Source organism: Schistocerca serialis, chromosome 2 (assembly GCF_023864345.2).
Source record: "Schistocerca serialis cubense isolate TAMUIC-IGC-003099 chromosome 2, iqSchSeri2.2, whole genome shotgun sequence".
NCBI classification, from domain to species: Eukaryota; Metazoa; Arthropoda; class Insecta; order Orthoptera; family Acrididae; genus Schistocerca; species Schistocerca serialis.
The window spans coordinates 495,136,470-495,156,673 of NC_064639.1; the positions used below are offsets into that span (position 1 = coordinate 495,136,470).

Below are 20,204 nucleotides of genomic sequence, written 5' to 3' on the forward strand. Positions count from 1 at the left end.
GGATAGTTTCAAGGAGATGAAATTCACTGCTTGATGGTGGTGGCAGATGCTTCGACTTCGTCTGCTATCGCCCCTATTGCAAATACTGGTAAGACTGGACGCAAGTCTCCAGAGGATAAAATGGTGGAGCCAGTCATAGAGCTATTGTTGTTCCGCAAATCTCGCATTGTTCTGTGTAACGCTCCTACAGATATTTTATGAGACATCGGAACCTCATCCCAAATAAAGAACGTGCAGTCTTGGATCAGTTTACCAGTACCGTACTACTTTGCTCTGAAACGTTACAGACGCTGAAGGAGTCGTCAGCATAAAATTTCTGGTGTAGATTGAACGTAGACTGAACAGTTCATAAAGGAACTATGATACTTTCTCCTGCCCGGCAGCCCCATCCAGCGGCTAAGTCCCGTTCAAGGTCACCCACCTAGCGTGCAACCAAGAGCGGCACGGCCACTAAAACAAAATGTGAATACATTTTTGAATAAAAAAAGGGAAGCAGATGAGGAAAAGAGATAAGGAAAGGAGAGAATACACTTTATTGTCTATAATAAATCATACAATCACCGATTGCCACTAGATGGCGGAGACATCGTTTTCACAGCGGCAGGGGACTTTTAATTCATCGTGGTTCAGTCAGTTAGCACGAAATATTGGTAAATTATATGCACAAACCTTCCTCCAAAAGCCCCACATTACTTTCGTAGACTGGACCGAACATGTAGGCAGCAGCGATCAAGGGACTTCAGCTTATGCATGTAGCGACAGACGAAGAAGTATAAGAAGACAGATAAATGTAGAAGACGTTACTCCTACTGACATTGTGCGATTGCGCTGAAATGGTAATCATTCACCCAGGCATTTAGTAATGACAGTTTGACATTTGTTGCATGCCACCTCTATGGTACAGCATTTTTAATTGCGAGCAATGCATGTGACGTAACACCTGTTGCCGCTCACCTCTGGGCAGCGCTATGCCGTAGCCTTTGGAGTCGAGCAGACCGCCAACTTTGCGCAGGTCGCAGTTGAGCGCTGTCTGGTACTCGATGCTGGTGGACTCCATGAAGAAGGCGTAGTTGCCCTTTTCTTTCTTCACTCGCTCCACGCCCTCCTGGTTGTCCGCGGTGAACACGTCGGGTCGCGCTTGCTTCATCACTAGCCACATCCGCTGGTACAGGGAATCGTTGGAATTCTGCGAAAAAGGGGTTTCTTTACAATGCTCGAATGGTAATTACTGCCTTACACACAAGATTCTTGCCATATACTGTTACAGAATAAATACCAAAAACAGACACTGTTGCAATCTACATCAACTTCAACTTGCTTATTGTAGGCAAACCTCAGTCCCCCTCTGCAGTTTTAACCTCCACACTGTCCTCTATTACTGAATTAATTATCCATTGATGCATTAGGATGTGTCTTATTGACGTGTCCCATCTTAGTCAAGTTGTGGTACAGTTTCCCCTAAGGCGATCCAGTATCTACTCGTTAGTTATTTGATCTATCCATCTAATCTTAAGCATTCTTCTACAGCACCACATTTCAAAAGCTTATGTACTTTCAGATAAATACTTTCAGGAAAGACTTACTAACATTTATGTTTGCATTAGATGTTAAATATCTACCTTTATCGGAAACGCTGTTCTTGTTTTTGCAAGTCTGCATGTTGTATCTTCTTTGCTTCTGCCATTATCTGCTATTTTTCTCTGCAAGTTGCAATACTACTTACAATATTTCATCTCCTAATCCCAGTTCGTCGACATCACCAGAGGTATTTCGACTACTTTCCACTACCCTTGTCTCACTTTTGTTGAGGTACATCGTATAACTTCTTTTCGGCACACTATCCATTTCGTTTAACTGATCTTCCAGATCCGTTGCTTCTCTTCTCCCTCAAATTTTTTACTTCCCTTTCGAAATTTCCCTTTGGTTTTCTTTAATGCTTCCTGAGTGTACACATAACCAGCTCCAGATCTACGATATTTCCGAACCAGAGCAAAAAAACTAGATAATGGCGCTCCCAGCTCCACCCCGCCCCTCCCCTCCAACGTTTGAGATAAGACGTCAAAGATTTAAAAAAAATTGATTTTTTAAAAATATGTTCACTTTGTAGCACACGTCTTTCTGAAGAGTTTGACATATAAAAAATATATGTTCTAGAAAACGTAAGACATGTTATTTGGTCTTAAGTGTGACAAAGTGCAGTGCCACATCTCTTCACACAGCATTCTTCTATCGCTCGTCACTGTATTTCGCTCTTTGAAATTCAACCATCTATATTTTTTAATGGAAGCCATCAAACTTCTATTCAGGACAGTGGAAATTAAAATGTCGTGTGACGCCTCTCCTGCTCCCACTCGGCAGGTTAGACATTCTATCACCCTTAAAAAAATCTCACAAAAATACGGGGTGGGATTATTTGTAATCCGGATAATAAGAACTCTTCAGAAAATTTTCTCTATTGTGTAACATAAAATACAGCAAACATAAAACCAGTAAAGAAAAGAAACAAACACGACAGTACACGTTTCTTCAATCTTAAGGTCCCAGCATTTTTTACTCTCTAATCTTGCTACAGCGTTACACGGCATGCTTTCCTTTTTGCGAAAGAATCTATTACCTCATCAAAGACTGTCAAACGTTTCACCAGTTGAGACATAGTAGCGAATATGAACAGTGATCCAATACTGTCAAATGTTTTTTTATTCCAGGCTTTGATCACAATATAAAGTTATATCGTGATCAACGTTGTCAAACGTTTTTCTACATGAAAAATCAAAATGTCGCTGTCTGATACTGAATAAGGTGTTAATATGGATATTATATAATACTGGTGTGGTTCCGCGATTTGATTTCGTTTATTTCGTCACTGTCTGCTAGATAAAACGAAATAGGTGTTTCTTTAATATTGCAGCAATTGTAACGCGCGACAAATAAGTGAGACTGTTTTGCCACAAAGGCTCATTTTTATCTACCTCATTTACATAAATAACAAGACGGAATATGATTTACGACGTACCGATATCAAATGTCTGTTAGGCCTACTACAATCAAAAAGTTTTATGTTAGGAAATAGTTTCACATTTCATTCATATGCTCCAGTTTGTCAAGAGATCGAAAAGCAGTTGTACGAAATTTTTATATAAATTTGGAATCGTCATAATCTTCCACATAATTTGTGTGACGACTCCGTTTCTTCTCCTTCTTCGTTCTAACAAACGATCATATCGTCACTAATTTGTAAATATGCCTGCCATTGTCAAAACGTAATCTCGAGTTAACTTCACTAAAACCTGCCAGAATCACCGGTTGAGTTATCCTGCGTTTATTCTCCGGTTAGGCGTTATTGCGTGCTCGTACAACGCGTTTTCCGCACTATTCCGAGAATAAAACTTGGCGGCTTCTAATCGGGAATGTATAAGTGGTCCTAATTAGTGTAGCGAGCTGCCAAAAATTTTCTGTCAATTTCATTTTCTTGGATACACCGAGAATATAATATATAATCTTTCTTACCTGTTATTCCTGTTAGTCGTTGATTTCCACTATGATAGTCAGAATCTAATACACACATCGAAAGAAAGTTTTGCATCACCTCAGTTCCGAGAGTTCCGGAACCTGTACAGAAAACTGGAACAGATCAACATAAACATCACTTCCGCCCTTTTTATTGCTCACTGAAAACCACAAATAGCATGTTGTACCACCATAAAGCGAGTCTTTCAGAGGTGGTGGTCCAGATTGCTGTACATACCGGTACTTCTCTTGCATTGATGCATGCATGTATTCGTCGTGGCTTACTATCCACAAATTAATTAAGACACTGTTGGTCCAGATTGTCCCACTCCTCAATGGCGATATGGTTTAGATCCCTCAGAGTGGTTGGTGGGTCACGTCGTCCATAAACAGCCCTTTTCAATCTATCGCAGGCATATTCGATAGGGTTCATGTCTGGAGAACATGCTGGCCACTCTAGTCGAGCGATGTCGTTATCCTGAAGGAAGTCATTCACAAGATGTGCGATTTGTCGTCCATGAAGACGAATGCCTCGCCAATATGCTGCCAATATGGTTGCACTAGCGGTCGGAGGAAGGCATTCACCTATCGTACAGACGTTACGGCGCCTTCCATGACCACCAGCGTCGTACGTCGGCCTCACATGCCACCCAAAACATCAGGGAACCTCCACCTTGCTGCACTCGCTGGACAGTGTGCCTAAGGCATTCAGCCTGACCGGGTTGCCCCCAAACACGTCTCCGATGATTGTCTGGTTGAAGACATGTGCGACGCTCATCGGTGAAGAGAATATGATGCCAATTCTGAGCGGTCCATTCGGCATGCTGTTGGGCCCGTCTGTACCGCGCTGCATGGTGTCGTGGTTGCCAAGATAGACCTCGCCATGGACGTCGGGAGTGAAGTTGCGCATCATGCAGCCTATTGCGCACAGTTTGAGTCGTAACATGACGTCCTGTGGCTGCACGAAAAGCATTATTCAACATGGTGGCGTTACTGTCAGGGTTCCTCCGAGCCGTAATCCTTAGGTAGCGGTTATCCACTGTAGTAGTAGCCTTTGGGCGGCCTGAGCGAGGCATGTCATCGACAGTTTTTGTCTCTCTGTATCTCCTCCATGTCCGAACAACATCGCTTTGGTTCACTCCGAGACGCCTGGACACTTCCCTCGTTGAGAGTCCTTCCTGGCACAAAGTAACAATGCCTACGCGAACTAACGGCGGTATTGACCGTGTACGCATGGTTGAACTACAGACGACACGAGCCGTGTACCTCCTTTCTGGTGGAATGACTGGAACTGCTCGGCTTTCGGACCCACTCCGTCTAATAGGCACTGCTCATGCATGGTGGTTTACGTCTTTGCGTGGGTTGAGTGACACCTCTGAACAATCAAAGGGACTGTGTCTGTGATACAATATCCACAATCAATGTCTATCTTCTGGTGTTGTGGGAGCTGGAGTGATGCAAACCTTTTTTTGTTGTATGTTTTTCAAGCAGTACAAGGAGAAGAATATTGCAGAAATTCAACAGTTTTCGTTGCAATAAACTCATTTTACATGGTGGTCCACGTTCACATTTTCGCGGGATTTCTCTAACTGTAGTTTCCACTTCAACTGTTATATTGCTAGAGAAGGCCGAAATGCACGCTATAAGCTCACGCAGGATGGCGTGCGGTCTGAAACAGGATACGTAATGAATGCTATAAAGAAAAGTACGTAGCTTCCAGAATACTTAACTTTAATCCATCATTTGTATACATCGTTCTTGATGAGACATGCTTCATACGATAACTATCAATTGCTATGGCGCCTTGCTAGGTCGTAGCCATTGACTTAGCTGAAGGCTATTCTAACTATCTTCTCTGCAAATAAGCGAGGCTTCGTCAGTGTTGCACCGCTAACTAAGTCGTCCGTACAACTGGGGCGAGTGCTAGTAAGTCTCTCGAGACCTGCCGTGTGGTGGCGTTCGGTCTGCGATCACTGACAGTGGCGACACGCGGGTCCGACATGTACTAATGGACCGCGGCCGATTTAAAGCTACCACCTAGCAAGTGTGGTGTCTGGCGGTGACACCACATCAACAATGTAAAAGAATATTTCGACATTGCAGACTGACATCTGACTCAGAGGCCTTACACTTGTATTGTATTGTATGGAACTGGGGACCTAGAAACGACGATGAGGTTTCTTCCACGCCATAGCCCGCAGTGGTTCACAGCCCCACAACATCCTACAGCAGTCCACCCACCCCACCGCTGCCCCACACCGAACCCAGGGTTACTGTGCGGTTCGGCCCCCAGTGGAGCCCCCCCCCCCCCCCCCCCCCCGGGACCGTCTCACACTAGACGACTAGACGAGTGTAACTCCAATGTGTGCGTGGTTGACTAATAATTAACTATGGTGTAAGCGTACGTGGAGAAAGTATTTGCGCAGCAATCGCCGACATAGTGTAACTGAGACAGAATAAGGGGAACCAGCCCGCATTCGCCGAGGCATATGGAAAACCGCCTTAAAAACCATTTACAGACTGGACCTCGACACTAATCTGCTGCCCTGGGCTGGCACGCCTTCCTTCCCGAAAGCACTGCGTTAGATCGCACGGCTAGCAGGGCTGGCGGCTTTACATTTAGTCGCCAACCACAAATTCTAACTCTGTGAAACGCAAGTTTCAGTAAACTGACGTGGCGAAGACTGTTTACCATTGCTCTTTCTCACCGGAAAATACGCCATTGACTTACTGGGATCTATAACTATACTGCAACAGTAATTTAGTGTGTTAGCAATGCATACGAATTGCAGAATTATAAGTGTATTCCTAAACTAAACTGGCGCTGCATAATTTCAGGCCCCAGGTACTGTAACGTCATACCGGTATCAACAGTGTAAGCGTACTGCCAACTTCGTTGTTCATTTGATTTGATTTTGTAATCATTGAAATAATTCACATGACCTCCCAACATGAGAGGTTTAATTTTGTTCCTCCATTCCTTCTGGGAAATAAGTTTTTTCCAAGCAAGCTTTTTTCCTTCTCGAAACGCGGCAAAATGCAGCCAGTAATTGCTTCACTAACAGCTATTTAGTGCTGTTCAGATTTCTTTTAACCTAGGCGTAGGTGAAGGAATTTAGTTTAATCTTAAAACATCTTAAGCAGCAACGTTCACAATTTCACAGAATAAATAAAGCTTATTACCTAAGTAGTCTACACAGTCTGGGCCAAGTCGGCCTCTTTATCTCATAGCACTGGATTATAGTTTGACTACAACGTATCACACGTTGTGTTCCTGTAGATGTGGAAATAATTAGTTGAAACAGAGTTTAACGTGTGAGAGTATGGTACTGTTAAAAATAAAAAACAATTATCAACAGAAGGTTGCATTCATCCTCAAACTGATGTGTATTTAGAATGGAGAAATCAGGGGAGACCGATTGTCCTCGCCTTACTCCAGTCAGCATTGGAGCCATATATACAAATTTTTACAGTACGGTGAATAACTTGAACGTTACAATTGACGTTGTCCTTCTGAACTAACAATTATTTGTTTACAACGAACTGAAATTTGTAAAAGCCGATAAAAAGAGGTTACAAACTCAATGCTTTACCAACTTCACAATCTTCCCGCTTGTATGAAGCGCTGTTACAGACTTCTGTGGAGTGTGTAAGGTAAAACAGTTGAAAAAAAAAAGACAGCTGGAGCAACGTGAGCTGCATCAGAAAGTGAATCTAAATTTTATCTTTAATCTCTGAAAACGATGTCATTATTATTACTAGGTATGATGTTTAGAGACAAAATACATTTCGCGATACTCTAAGCAATATACACAAGGAACCAATTTATTAAATATTTTTTCAAACATGTAATCGGGATTGAATTTGACTTGTGAGGCGAAGGAAGTACTCTAAACTTTGCTTCGCAGTTCGTTTCCTCCTGGCTTGTCAGCAGGTCCTTACTTGAGAAATGTCACAGCTCAAAGAATTTGATAAACGTCACATTCTTGCCCTTTGTGAAGATGGATACTGTATCAGCCCATCTCCCGTGCCCTTGGATACAAAAGATCTGCCGGCCTTAGTGGCCGAGCGGTTCTAGGCGCTTCAGTCTGGAACCGCGCGACTACTACAGTCGCAAGTTCGAACTCTGCCTCGGACATGGATGTGTGTGATGTCGTTAGGTTAGTTAGGTTTAAGTAGTTCTACGTTCTAGGGGACTGATGACCTCAGATGTTAAGTCCGATAGTGCTCAGAGCCATTTGAACAAAAGATCTCCGACACATCTCTAGGTGAAGAAGATGGGGCCAAGACAGTAATATACCCCACTTCTGTGATGAAGACCCTTTCACGACTTGAACAGAAAATAGGAACATCCTCCAGATAAGTGTGAGCAGATCGACCATTCGTCACTGTCTCAACGAGAAAGAAGGTATGGATGAAAATTAATGGTTAAGGAAATGTTCAAGAAGCAACATGAGACTGCCAGATCAAACTTCACACTGGCGTACTGAAGGGAAAAAATCTTTCGTACAGGGAGCAAGTTATATTTACGGTGGAGAAGGTGTTTTCTACTGTACCAGATATTTCAGTCCACGTATATCGACCAAGTGGAGCGAGATTCGACAGCAAATATGTCCATCAGAGGCAAAGGTGTGGCCGGAATCCTTTCGCAGTTTGGGGATGGATATCAACAAGTATTTGCGGCGTTCTGTGGCAACTAGACAGTCCGTTTCGTAATCAATACTACTGGGAAGTACTGGAGAACGTAATGCTTTCTTCTGCTCGCCTAAGATTTTCAGGAGGCAGAATACAATGTTCCAACATGACTATTCTTCTGCCCACACAGCGAACTGTGTAAAACACTGGTTTCAATTGAACGGAGATGCTGAGCTGTTGAACTGGCCTCCTAAAAGTGTTGACCGCAGTCCCATATTAGCACATATGAACAGTGATTGAGAAAACTGTTAGGTGTAGAAGACCAACACCGACAACCAAGACAGCACTATCTGAAGCAGTTCATAATGCATAGGGAGAGTTGTCATGGAGTAACAGATTCATCCGGAAACTTGTTGCCTCTATTCCCCGGCGGCTAATTGCAGTGGTAGAGGAAGACAGAAACAGGACACCTTACTGAATCACTGCTATTAGGTAGAAAATTTTGTTTATGACAAACGAACGCTTTGTTTTCCCTCGCAGGAGGAGAAATTTTTTTTCTTATCTCTCTCTCTCTCTTTAAGGAGAAAACGAGAAGCAAAGCTATCTATTTCACTCTTTTCAGTCGTTAAACAGACTCTTAACTTTAAATTATTTTACGACCATGGATCGAAAAGACAAACAAACATGTAATTTTTTTGTTACATGCCAATGAAGTGCCGATGAAGGCACCAAAGAGAAAGTATTTAGTGTTTTTTACATCGAGAAAAAGAATCAAATTAATTTGTTTTCTCTTTGTTCACATGAAGTCAGGACGTCAATATTGGCAGAGGACAAGCAGAAATCACAATACACAAAGAGGAATACAGGTGCAAGAACGGCGGTGCAGACGAAATGGAACGTTTGAGTACACTACATCATCAGCTATATACTAATGAAATTTTTTAGAGTTATGAATACCTCATAATTCTCATTGTCCTCCTAAAGTAGTAACTCTTACCACGGATTAAAATTCACAGATATGACAGGACTCGAACCCTCTCTACCTGAAGCTTAGAAACTGACTGTCTTAACGACTACGCCACTCTATCAATCCGGTATGCTATACTTACAAAAGGGCATGATACGGCCTGTGATGCCACACCTTTTCTATGAAAAAGAAGTGATACACCGAGTGAAACCGGCGCAATGCGACTTCGATGGAAACGTAGACAGTGCAAGTCCACCTGACTTTGAGTACCATTAACGGTGTTATGAAGAATATCAACTAACTGAAAGTGATGCAGTAGATATTCTGCTAAGTTTTATCAGATCTGCTTGTTTTGGAGACGCCGCGTGTGGTAGAATGTGAGAATTTAATAGCTTGTCATTAAATTTCGACACAGTAATGGAAAAGTTACTTATGCGGCAATTGCTGTAGAAGAAAATGGCTTGCGAATCTTTGAAGCATACATTCTGTCACTATGATTGAAATGTATCAGGAAATGGTTCAAATGGCTCTTAGCACTATGGGACTTAACTTCTAAGGTGATCAGTCCCCTAGGACTTAGAACTACTTAAACCTAACTGACCTAAGGACATCACACACATTCATGCCCGTGGCAGGATTCGAACCTGCGACCGTAGCGGTCGAGTGGTTCCAGACTGAAGCGCCTAGAACCGCTCGGCCACCCCGGCCGGCATCAGGAAATGCATTTGAGTTGTACACTTATCATATCTATCTTATCATATCTATCTTATGACGAATGTAATAAAAGAAAACGGTTTGTTTCAGTCACAGTTTTGAAATGATATTTGCAATAAAAATTAATATCTTTTGATGCAATTACCGAAAGTAAGATATGAAAAAGCTTGCCATTCTGCTATTCAATACGGTTTTCATCTCAAGGTTTACCTCAGAATGTTCTTTGCTTCCGTAAAGTAGGTAACAGTTAATGATTCCCTAAAGACAAGCAACACACAGTTTACTGTAATTAATGGTCCCTTTGAGCTTTTTCTGAGCCATTCTTGTGAAGTAACCCAGTATTTCGAAAACAGACACTTCAGCTCACTGCTAAAATGTATTGAATGGAGGTTGTGAGATGGCTTATGATGCAGGGCTCATCATTTAGTTACGGAATTTCGTTCTGGCCATTTGCAGATCGAACAAAGAAAACGAGAGAAAGACTTCCGAAACGTGGAGTTTTCCCATTGAGATCGGAGCCGATTTACATATCAACTAGCGCTTAGGATATCAAGCGTGTTACCACTATGCCAACATGATACTGCTGTGGTACTGCTTTTATTACTACGTCCATATTTTCTGATGTAGGTTGGTCGGAACGGGACAGTAAAGAGAAATTGTAGCTTAGGTGCCAAATATCAAATCTGGGTTCAAACAATGAGTTTTACTTGCTCAGTGTCACATCTTAATTGAAAGCCATTCAGAATATTTCATTGAGATTACATGGAAGTTCAGTATTAGATCCTGCACTTTCTGCCGGCACAGTGACGAAGTCAGAGTTGTTCACTTAAGGTGGGCAATATTCCCGACCACACCTAATAATTCTAAGTCTGGGCACATGCACGATCTGGCAACACTGTAGAATGCAGAAGTGTATGTAGGAAAGTCTGTCAGTCTTTTCGAGCTGTTGCGAAAAAGTATCTGTCTGGGGTCGAGTGGTAAGGTTTTTGCTCTGTAAACCTAATGTCGCATGTTTGAATCCACTCCTTTCCCCAGTTTCATAAATCGCATATCAGATACCTGATTCAGTTATCGTCCTGGCAGAACCTCAAACATAATTAGTAAAAACTTCCAGAAACATTTCCGCCAAACAGCTCATGGTTGTGTGAAGATCAGAACACTTCATGCTCGAGGGTTTTCTCGCCCCACAGCAGCTACCGGCTATGGGCCATACACCTCGCACTGCCAACGTCAGACGACTCCAGGCAGGTGAATGTCGCACAGCGCTATAAGTGTATTTATCAACGGTCATTTTCTTATTTGAAATTCTCGTATTTATCTCGCATTTACGACTTGGATTTCGCAGGCCTGAAACTTATGAACGTAGTTCAAGTGTGATGAAATACAGTCACAAGCGGAAAAATGTCTAACATTTGTGACACGTTGTTCGATTTGGGTTTAGTAAAGGGGTGAGGGCAGCAGAGGCAGTTCTGAACATTTGTATTAAGTGTGGGGAGAGTGCTTTTGGGAAAAGCAGAAGATTTTTTGCTTCAAGAAATGTCGTACTGGCACAAATGATTTTACACATTCAGGGAGCCTCTATAACAGATAAATGTGATGAAGTGCGACCATTTAAGAGTCGTGTGTCATTTGCATTCAATAGCCAAAATTCAGGAGTAGGAAGCAGTAGCACAGCATGCTCTAATTTAAAACAACAAACTATTAATGCAGTTTTGCTTGATCGTCATTGGCCGCGCGGGGTAGCCGCGCAGTCTAGGGCGCTTTGTCACGGTCCGTACGGCTCACCCCGTCGGAGGTTCGAGTCCTCCCTCGGACATGGATGTGTGTGTTGTCCATAGTGTAAGTTAGTTTATATTAAGTAGTGAGTAGGCTTAGGGACCGATGACCTCAGCAGTTTGGTCCCATAAGACTTTACCACAAATTTCCAATTGATCGTCATTAGTTGGCTTAATGAGAATTCCAATGTAGTATTCCTACTGGTGACTAGTTATGATGTCTTTATATTAACTTCTTAAGAAGAATTAATGGCTGAGCCCTAACAAATGACATATACTCGAGCAAAGGACAGTGTGAACAGAATATTTTCCCTCTGGTGGCTCAAAAAGTGCGTTGTGAATTACGAAAATCTCCTCATGGTAGAATATACTCAGATGGTATTTTTTGCCAACAGCTAAGATACATATCGGTTGCAGCGTAAGAAAAATGACCTACAAAACTTCATCAAGTATTGATACTACATGATAACACACTCTGCCAATTTCACTAACAAAACTATCCAGGAATTTGAAAAGTCATTCCTCACGCACTTATTCTTCTGATCTTACCCCCTCAAATGTTTACCTTCCAAGCTCCTTATCGAAAAACAGTCAAGAAAATTCCTCTATGGTCGAAGATACCCATCAAACCCGGTTTGACAATACCTTTAACTCAGACACAGAAGTTTTCCAAAGGTGTGGAATCGGTACTCTACATGTGCGTTGTCGCACTTTTTTTATGTAATGTGAGAAATATACTGTTGATGATTAATTTCTCTCTGATGTGTACTGTTGTGCTCAATAAAATAATGGATAGCGCTATTAAAATATGCACTGTCCTGATTCAAATGAAATACAAATTACCACAATATCCTTACAATTAATGTTCTGTTTTAATAAAACATAAAGTATCTGTAACAAGACGAGTGTATATCAGCACAAATTAGATATTACTCATTCTGGACTTCCAAATGGTCTGTGTTTACTTGTTATCCTGTGTTGCAATGAAATAATATGGAAATGTTGCATTTTTGAAATAAAGTAAATAAAATTTTCTTATTGATTTTCTATCTGACTGCTTGTAGATCTGTCACGAAACACCTATAAATCTACCCTTCAATGAGACTGGAACCGCGGAACAAAGCAGTCCCTGTTTTACAATTGACCATGCTACCCCACAAGCGGCGGAATAATGCAGCGCTCGCTCTGTATTATTGCTTCAATGCTGGCTTGGACAGATAAGCTCGCAATGTAAGACCAGATTAAGTGCAGTTCCATGTCGAATCACTTTCCTGGACTCACAAACATAAATTAATAACTTTATTTCACACTTTATGTGAAAATTACTCGGATTACTTAATGCAAATGATACGAATATAACAAGTGAATTCCGTAGGCTAATTCTGTATCGTCCAGGAAGTAACTCGGCGATCACAAGAGTTGCCAAACATATCCTATATTGTTGCCAATATTCAGTTATACTTCTAGCATGAAGAACACCAGCCTTGAGAGGTTTCGGAAGTGACTGTAGTTTGTGTCTCAAAGACGTGGCGGTCGAGTGCCGAAATATCCAAATCGTATGTCAATGAGTTTTATTTGCATTTCTGTAACTGGGTTTAAGGGTTAGTATTGTCACTAGTAATACTCAGATTCGCTGACTGCAAGCAACACAAATCATTAACTGTCAAAATTATTTGTGTTTTTCTGTCTTAAGTGTACTGAAACTAAAAAGCTCATCACCAGTCATGTTTCACATTTTTAGAATATCTCCAGTAGTTACACTGTAAATATTAGAAGTAGGAAATGCATATTTTTCATAGTAGTAGGCTTGGAAACATTTTTCTTGAGATCTATGTCAATGGCATTTTCCATGTAAGACAAGCATACAAATGAAGAAAGCATTAATTTCAAAATGTAACATCGATAGGGAGACTTCGTAAGCTGCGAATAATATGAAGTTCCAAATCAAGAAAGGCTTCTGTGTAGGAAACCATAAGAAATGACAGAAAATTCAGATTCAGAATTACGTTGAAAATAAAACTAGCGAATATATGTAGCGCAAATTCGATTCCACCTTTTGCTAATGCGAAAGGAAGAGCTGTTGTTATCAGAAAGTACAACAAGGAACACAAAAGCATGATAGTATAATGTCTAAAATAAATCATCGTTGAGCAAAACTGTCGTACAGTCCATAAATACTAAAAGATAGATACCTATCGTTAAAATGTATCGGCTGCTGATGCTTTGTCAATAAAAGCGAAAAGTGCCAATGTTAAAGAGATTTTCTTCGCGCAGTATGCTTAATACAGAGAGAACCCGTATTAGCAACAGGTTCCTCATACCGCTGAGCTTCTGGGCGTCGCTTGCGCAGAGTGTTATTAATTTAGCCCCTAACATTTTCATATTAACGACACCTGTATGTTATCACAATAGTCATAAGAATCATAGAGTTCTATTGCGCGGCACGGATGGGCAGACGGTTCTACAATTTGCATTGATTCTCCATATGTTGCTGAATCATAACACCAGACTATAACTACATAATATGATAGGCTATACCTAATTTTTACCTGTGAAGTTATTGCTCAACAGAGATTGAATAGCTTCAACACCACTGACTGTCTGTTACAGTTTACTGAAACTGGTGTTTGCCAGAGTTAGAAAATCTGGGTTGGCCGCTGAGTGTAAGGCCTCTGAGTTGGATGTCCGTTTTGCAACGCTGAAATATTTTTCTACATGGTTGAAGTGGATACTACAATTAGAGAAATCCCGCGAAAATGTAGACTTAGACCACCATTTAAAATGAGTTTAAGGAAAACAGTTGATTTTTATGCAATATTTTCCTCCTTGTATACCTGAAATAGGTGACGTCGACCAAGTCATCTGGAGTGAATGAATATGACATTTAACAGAAGACACTAACATCCTCAGTCTATGAAAGTTGTGTCTGTTGCGCCAGTTTTAGCATTTTGCAAGCGTCGTAGCTAAGCGCAAGTAAATGAAGTTGTGCAACGCAATTTCTGATGTGAAATAACGGTCTTCAGCAGTTAATTTAGTTTTCATGTAATTTACGAATAATTGGAGTTGTCCGATATTAACATGAAAAGTATTTCCTAGACACTGAAAGAACTAAACAACTACTTGTTGCAGTCCACTTTCCACAGAACGCCGCAACCGTTTGCTGTGAACCGAATATTTACCAGTTTTTGAGCAACTACTTCAAAAATGACAAAGAAGAATTAAATGTTTCCTTCAGGCACACGTGTTGCAGTAGCAGATTTAAAGTATTAATAGCGATAGCGGCTGTACTTGGTAACGTCAAACTTTGCAATGGTATTTCTCGATCTTATCTTGAAACAGTGAAAATTTCAAAACTGCTTCGAATAGAGGCTGTAATGGCTAAAAGCGTCTTTACATCTCGCTGACATGAGACGAGCATAATTTCCACGTCAGAAACCTGCTGATAATTCACCAGTTACTAGAGAGGTGAATTTTTTCCACAGTATCTAATTTGTAAGCTAAGTGCATCATACGTTACGACACAGTTACGTCTAGTAATGCCAAGTGGAAAACGTCAGGTTGCTCTATAGTCCAGAATGCGCATGATAAACATCGTATCCCTTCGTCACCAAATGGCACAGGGCAGGTTTAGGATCACAGCAGGCGGAAGTCGCGCAAATAGAAGCTCTGTCGCCAATGAGGTTCCTTACACTAGAAACTTTATTTTATTTCATGAGTCAATGGTCACTTCAGGACAAAGAGCCCTTACTTTATCAGAACTCCAGACGTTAAAAAATTTGATGCTGGACTGGGATTCGAATTTGGATCTCCTCTTTGTGACATCTGACCCACATGGTACGATGTAGTTCGATCATTTCGTTGTTTTCCCCAAGATTGCAAACTACTCTAGGTCTCCACGCAAGTCACGTATGTGAGTTGGAATCCTGGTACAGCACAAAAATATACATGGTTTCATTTCAAGCCCTAGCATATGTACATAGAACTACAAGTGATAAATAATTTTCATTTTTAATGTCTCTCCATGTGTTTTTAACAATAACAATAGCTGTCATGTTGTTTAATCAGACATGTACGCACCTCACTACTGGTGAGCAAAGAGTTCGTGGATAGAACACAATGGTCGTAGGTGTTAGGGTCGATTCTCGATGAGCCAAAGAAATAGTATCCTAATTCCAAATCCGAATATCCCGCTGCTGGTGAAAATTTCGCTGACAAACATTTGATTTTACTTAGTTGACGATCTGATTACATATTGGGTTCGGGTCCCCCCCCAAGCGTCAGGAACACCTGGCCACGAACAAAATCCAAAATAGCATGCCGAACCCACCCGTGTAGAGACAGGATAAGTTCAGGCAGAATAAGAAGACAAGGACACACACAGCCTATCGTACCAGCAGCTATCCTACTATAAAATCAGTGACGTATAAAAGTTCATGTCTGTTATGTTCGCAAGTAGACTGCGCAACACTTATTACATGGAGAAGGGTAGCACGCTAACAGGATTAAACATTAAGGTCAAATGATAAAACGATATCTATAATTAATGTTTAGCAATGTGCAAGGAGCGACGACAACCCGTAGCACGACTTTGACATCCTGATTTTAAGGAAATATTCTGCAGAAACCTTTGAAAGAAAGGTGTAACACAGGCAACATGTCAAGAACACGACAGGCTACAGTAATAAAATGCAATCATGATGGGCATCTAAATTCTTAATCCATGGAATGAAAATTACGAGAACCGATTTCAGCAGACGAAAGTTCAGACCAGCTACTACGCTATCGTTAGAGCTCCAGCGTATCAGAGAGATTAATGTTCTTTACAATATTGTCTTGTCTGCAGATGCCAATAAAATACTTGCGGTTGCAGATAGGCACTTGCGGATGCGATGCGGATAGCATTTTTGTTGTCCGCACAGACCTCTAGCTACGAGATACACTGCAGGCTGGATGCGAAGGCTCCGTATGCCAATGCCACTAATCAAAGCATTACAGAGTCCCAAGTCCACCGAACTGCTGTCCATGAAGGAGAAGAGACTGTGAGATAAGAGAGGGAGTGAGACAGAAGGGAGTGTGAGAAAATGTGAGAACGTGAGATAGTATTAGAGAGTGTGAGAGAAGAGAGAGTGTGAGGAAGAGTGAGAACATGACGTAGTTTGAGAGCGCGTGAGGGGTAGAGAGAACTGGCGAGTGAAGAGCGAGAAAATGTGAGAATGAGTGAAAGTCTGAGAGTGAGAGAGAAGGAGAGAATGAAAGAGATGGAGAACGAGATCTCAATGTTACTTATTTTCTGTAGTGCAGCGTATTTTATCTGATTGTATTTTCAGTGGGCGTCATTTACCTTGAAAAAGCCTGCGGTTGAACCACCACCATAGGTGCCGTACTTGATCTTGGTCTGTTTGGCCAGGTCTTCGACGCCCTCGATCGGCGCGTCCAGCTTACTGTTGGTGAGGAACGCCGCCAGGTTGGCCGTGTAAGAGGCGATCATGATGAGAGTGAAGAACCACCACATTCCCGCTATCAACCTCGTCGACACAGCCCTGCAACACCGGATATGGTCATCAGACGCAGAGCTGCTGATAGACGAGCGAATTGATTCTCTCCCCTTTGTGATAGGCAGATTCCTAGCCTTGATAAAATTTTATTTTCTTCAATTTAGGTAAAATCGACTGAACAAGTCCTCATGTTTCAAGGCGCACCGTATTTAATTTCGACAAGAAAATGTAATATGTCGAGGTAGAGTATCTGCAATTTTGGTTTTAGAAACGAATGAAAGAAGTTGGTATATTTTTAGGGTTTGCAGTCGAATCCTAACATCAGATTCTGAATGTCCTCGTATTCCACCCAGTTCACCTCACTTAAACAATGCTCGGCTGCAGCGGAATTTTCCGGTTGTTGAAGTCTTTTGTGGCGAATTTACCACAAAATGCAGAATTTTATACACGTCGGGCAACGTTAGTCGCAAATCATCCTTCTGATATCCAAGGAGCGCTTTTATCTTGGATGGTACACAATGAGTTTAGAGCAATTTCTCAAACAAGCACTAAACTAATTAACTATTAATGATCCAGAAATTACTAATTTAATTGGATTTCTCAGTACATCGATTTCTTTGTGATAAGGATAACAGTCAACTTACTTGGGCAGAAGATCACATCCTTGGCCCATAAGTGAACCAGTGGAGAACCAAAAGATGTTGATCATGTTGAATGTGTTCTCCAGCTCCGTGGGGTCTGGATCGCAAGGGTGGCTCTTGTCCCACTCACCAGGAGCCATCCTAAAAACAGATAATGGCGCCGTCAGAACCATTCAAAAATTTCCAAATTTATCTCTATCATACCTGGCGGTTTTCATCTTTATTCATTAAAACGAGAGAATTTTGAAATCTTGGATTGGGATTGTTTCTTCTTAGTTTAGATCTGTAACTTTTTGTTTAATGATTTTAAAATTTTTCTGAGTAGTCTATAGAAGCAAGATGGACCCGTATGCCGATTCGAAAACATTTTCTACTCGACTAGCATCTATGGAGAGACACGCCGGTTGCCTGCTTCCAGGGATAATGATGTCACACGCCATGCCCTGGCGAACTCTGTTCCGCCTTAAAGCCAATAAATAATCAGATTTTGGATGTTAAGTTCAATTTTTTATTAGGAAATACAAATAAAAAAATTAAGTATTTTAATGATTCTTTATTCTTTATGTTTTTTGGTGCATAGCTTCCACTCTTCAATTAAGTACCTTGTGATACATGACATTTTTTGTTTTATCAGGTGGAAGAACAAACAACGCAGACGGTCTTCCGACGCGTGAACATGCCACATATAACTGACCATGTGAAAAACATGGATATTCCAGATTTAAACCACAAACTTTCAAGGATTGGCCTTGTGATTTGTTAATGGTCATGGCGAATGCAAAACGAATCGGAAATTGAAGTCTTTTAAACCCAAACAGCATATCGGTTGGAACCATCGCGATCCTCGGAATGAGAACTTCCTCACCTTCGAATTTTCCTTTGAGTATCGTCGCGTAAATAACATTGTTCATCAATTTACTTACCACCAAACGCGCACCGTTGCACAGTTTTGTTTGGTTTATGTTTCGAAGCATGATAACTACGGAGCCAACTTTTAGGCGTAAATTGTGCGATGGTAAGCCAAGCACATCCAAGGAGTTTAAAAATTCAGTTGGATGGTTGGTGGCTTCATCTTCATTTGTTACACAGTCAATAGATTTGAATGAATGCATTTTACCAATGATCTCATTCTGAATTATGTAGTTTAGGTCATCTACATCTTTATTCTTAGCCGCTAAAATTGCTCCTCACTCAACCATTCATTACTTTTGTAGTTAGTAATGATGTTTGGGAATACTTTGTTGACAAGTTCATCTTTCGATGAGACAAAGTTACAGAAATTATGAGGAAATGAAATCAATCCGCTCTATTCTTCGACAGGTACTCGACCATTACCGATTGTCAGCAATTGCTCAGAGATATCTCCAGCAGATGTATCATTAAGCAATGCAACTCTCATCTTTGTTGTCAGCTGAAGTTTCTTCACATAGCGCCATAGATTCGATGCAAGCATTTTCCAACCGAGCCGTTTCACGGGCTGCCTCACTTTGCTCTTGTGACTGAGAAGCACGAAGTCGAGCCATACTAACGCGGCGCTCTTCACAGGCAATTTATTGTTCTTCTTCAGTCATTTCATTCTCAATGTTTTGTATCCTTCTTGCATTAAGGCTTTGTCGAGAAATATTCGATCGTCTTGGTCGCGGAATTGTTAATGATGATTCGAAGAAAATACAAATTATTTCTTTAAATTTTTAATTAATGATATGTACTGATACTTAACCACAGACGTTTAGCAGTCATCTGCTTTTTGTGATTCCATGTCAGATGCGTTTTTGTTATGCCACGTTTTATAGTGGCGTTTAGCTGACATTTGCGTTTTGTTATTCCATGGCAGATGCGTTTTTGTTATACCACGTTTTATAGTGGTCGAACGGGATAAAAAGTATCCTATGTCCGTCCACCAATTTTCAGCCAAATCGGTCCAGTCATTCTTGAGTTATAAATAGTGTAAGTAACAAGACTTTCTTTTATATATACATCCTCACATGACATATCACACCTCCTTTTAGTGGTGCCATCACGACCATCCCTATCGCCCATCGCCCATTCCCTTCCCCTCACCCCGACCCCTCCTAATCTCCACCCCTCTCCTCTCCTCCAACCAGAGGCTAGTATTTTACCTGCCATTAGAATGAAACCATTAATCACAGTGTAGTATTTAGTGGCCATTAAAATGAAACAGCCAATCGCAGTGTAGCCTGCCTATGCTCAAAAATATCAGAATTCTTTGTGCCATAAATATTTATCGAAAAAATTACATGAAGGATGTAATGTAACTTGCAGTATTTACAAATGTAAAATACATCAGCAGAAAATACACACACACACACACACACACAAACTGTATTACAGCGCTATCTCCATATCTAAAATACGTAACGGGTGTTGGCAATTTCATCTAAGGCTATGTTATTGGTGGTTCATAGAAAGAACTGACATCGCCGGAGTGTTTATAAGTTTACCAGCAATG

At 41.2% G+C, this 20,204-nt stretch overlaps 1 protein-coding gene across 1 annotated transcript in view; it reads right to left on the reverse strand.

Annotated features, from left to right (window-relative positions):
* The window catches only part of LOC126457432 (glutamate receptor ionotropic, kainate 2-like), a 261,933-nt gene that overhangs the window by 50,674 nt on the left and 191,055 nt on the right, over positions 1-20,204 (reverse strand). Inside the window, exons 13-15 of the mRNA XM_050093703.1 lie at positions 17,738-17,875; positions 16,940-17,138; positions 955-1,186 (exon numbers count right to left, since the gene is read on the reverse strand). Of these exons, the coding sequence (XP_049949660.1) occupies positions 955-1,186; positions 16,940-17,138; positions 17,738-17,875 (569 nt within the window). The remainder of the gene's footprint in view (positions 1-954; positions 1,187-16,939; positions 17,139-17,737; positions 17,876-20,204) is intronic.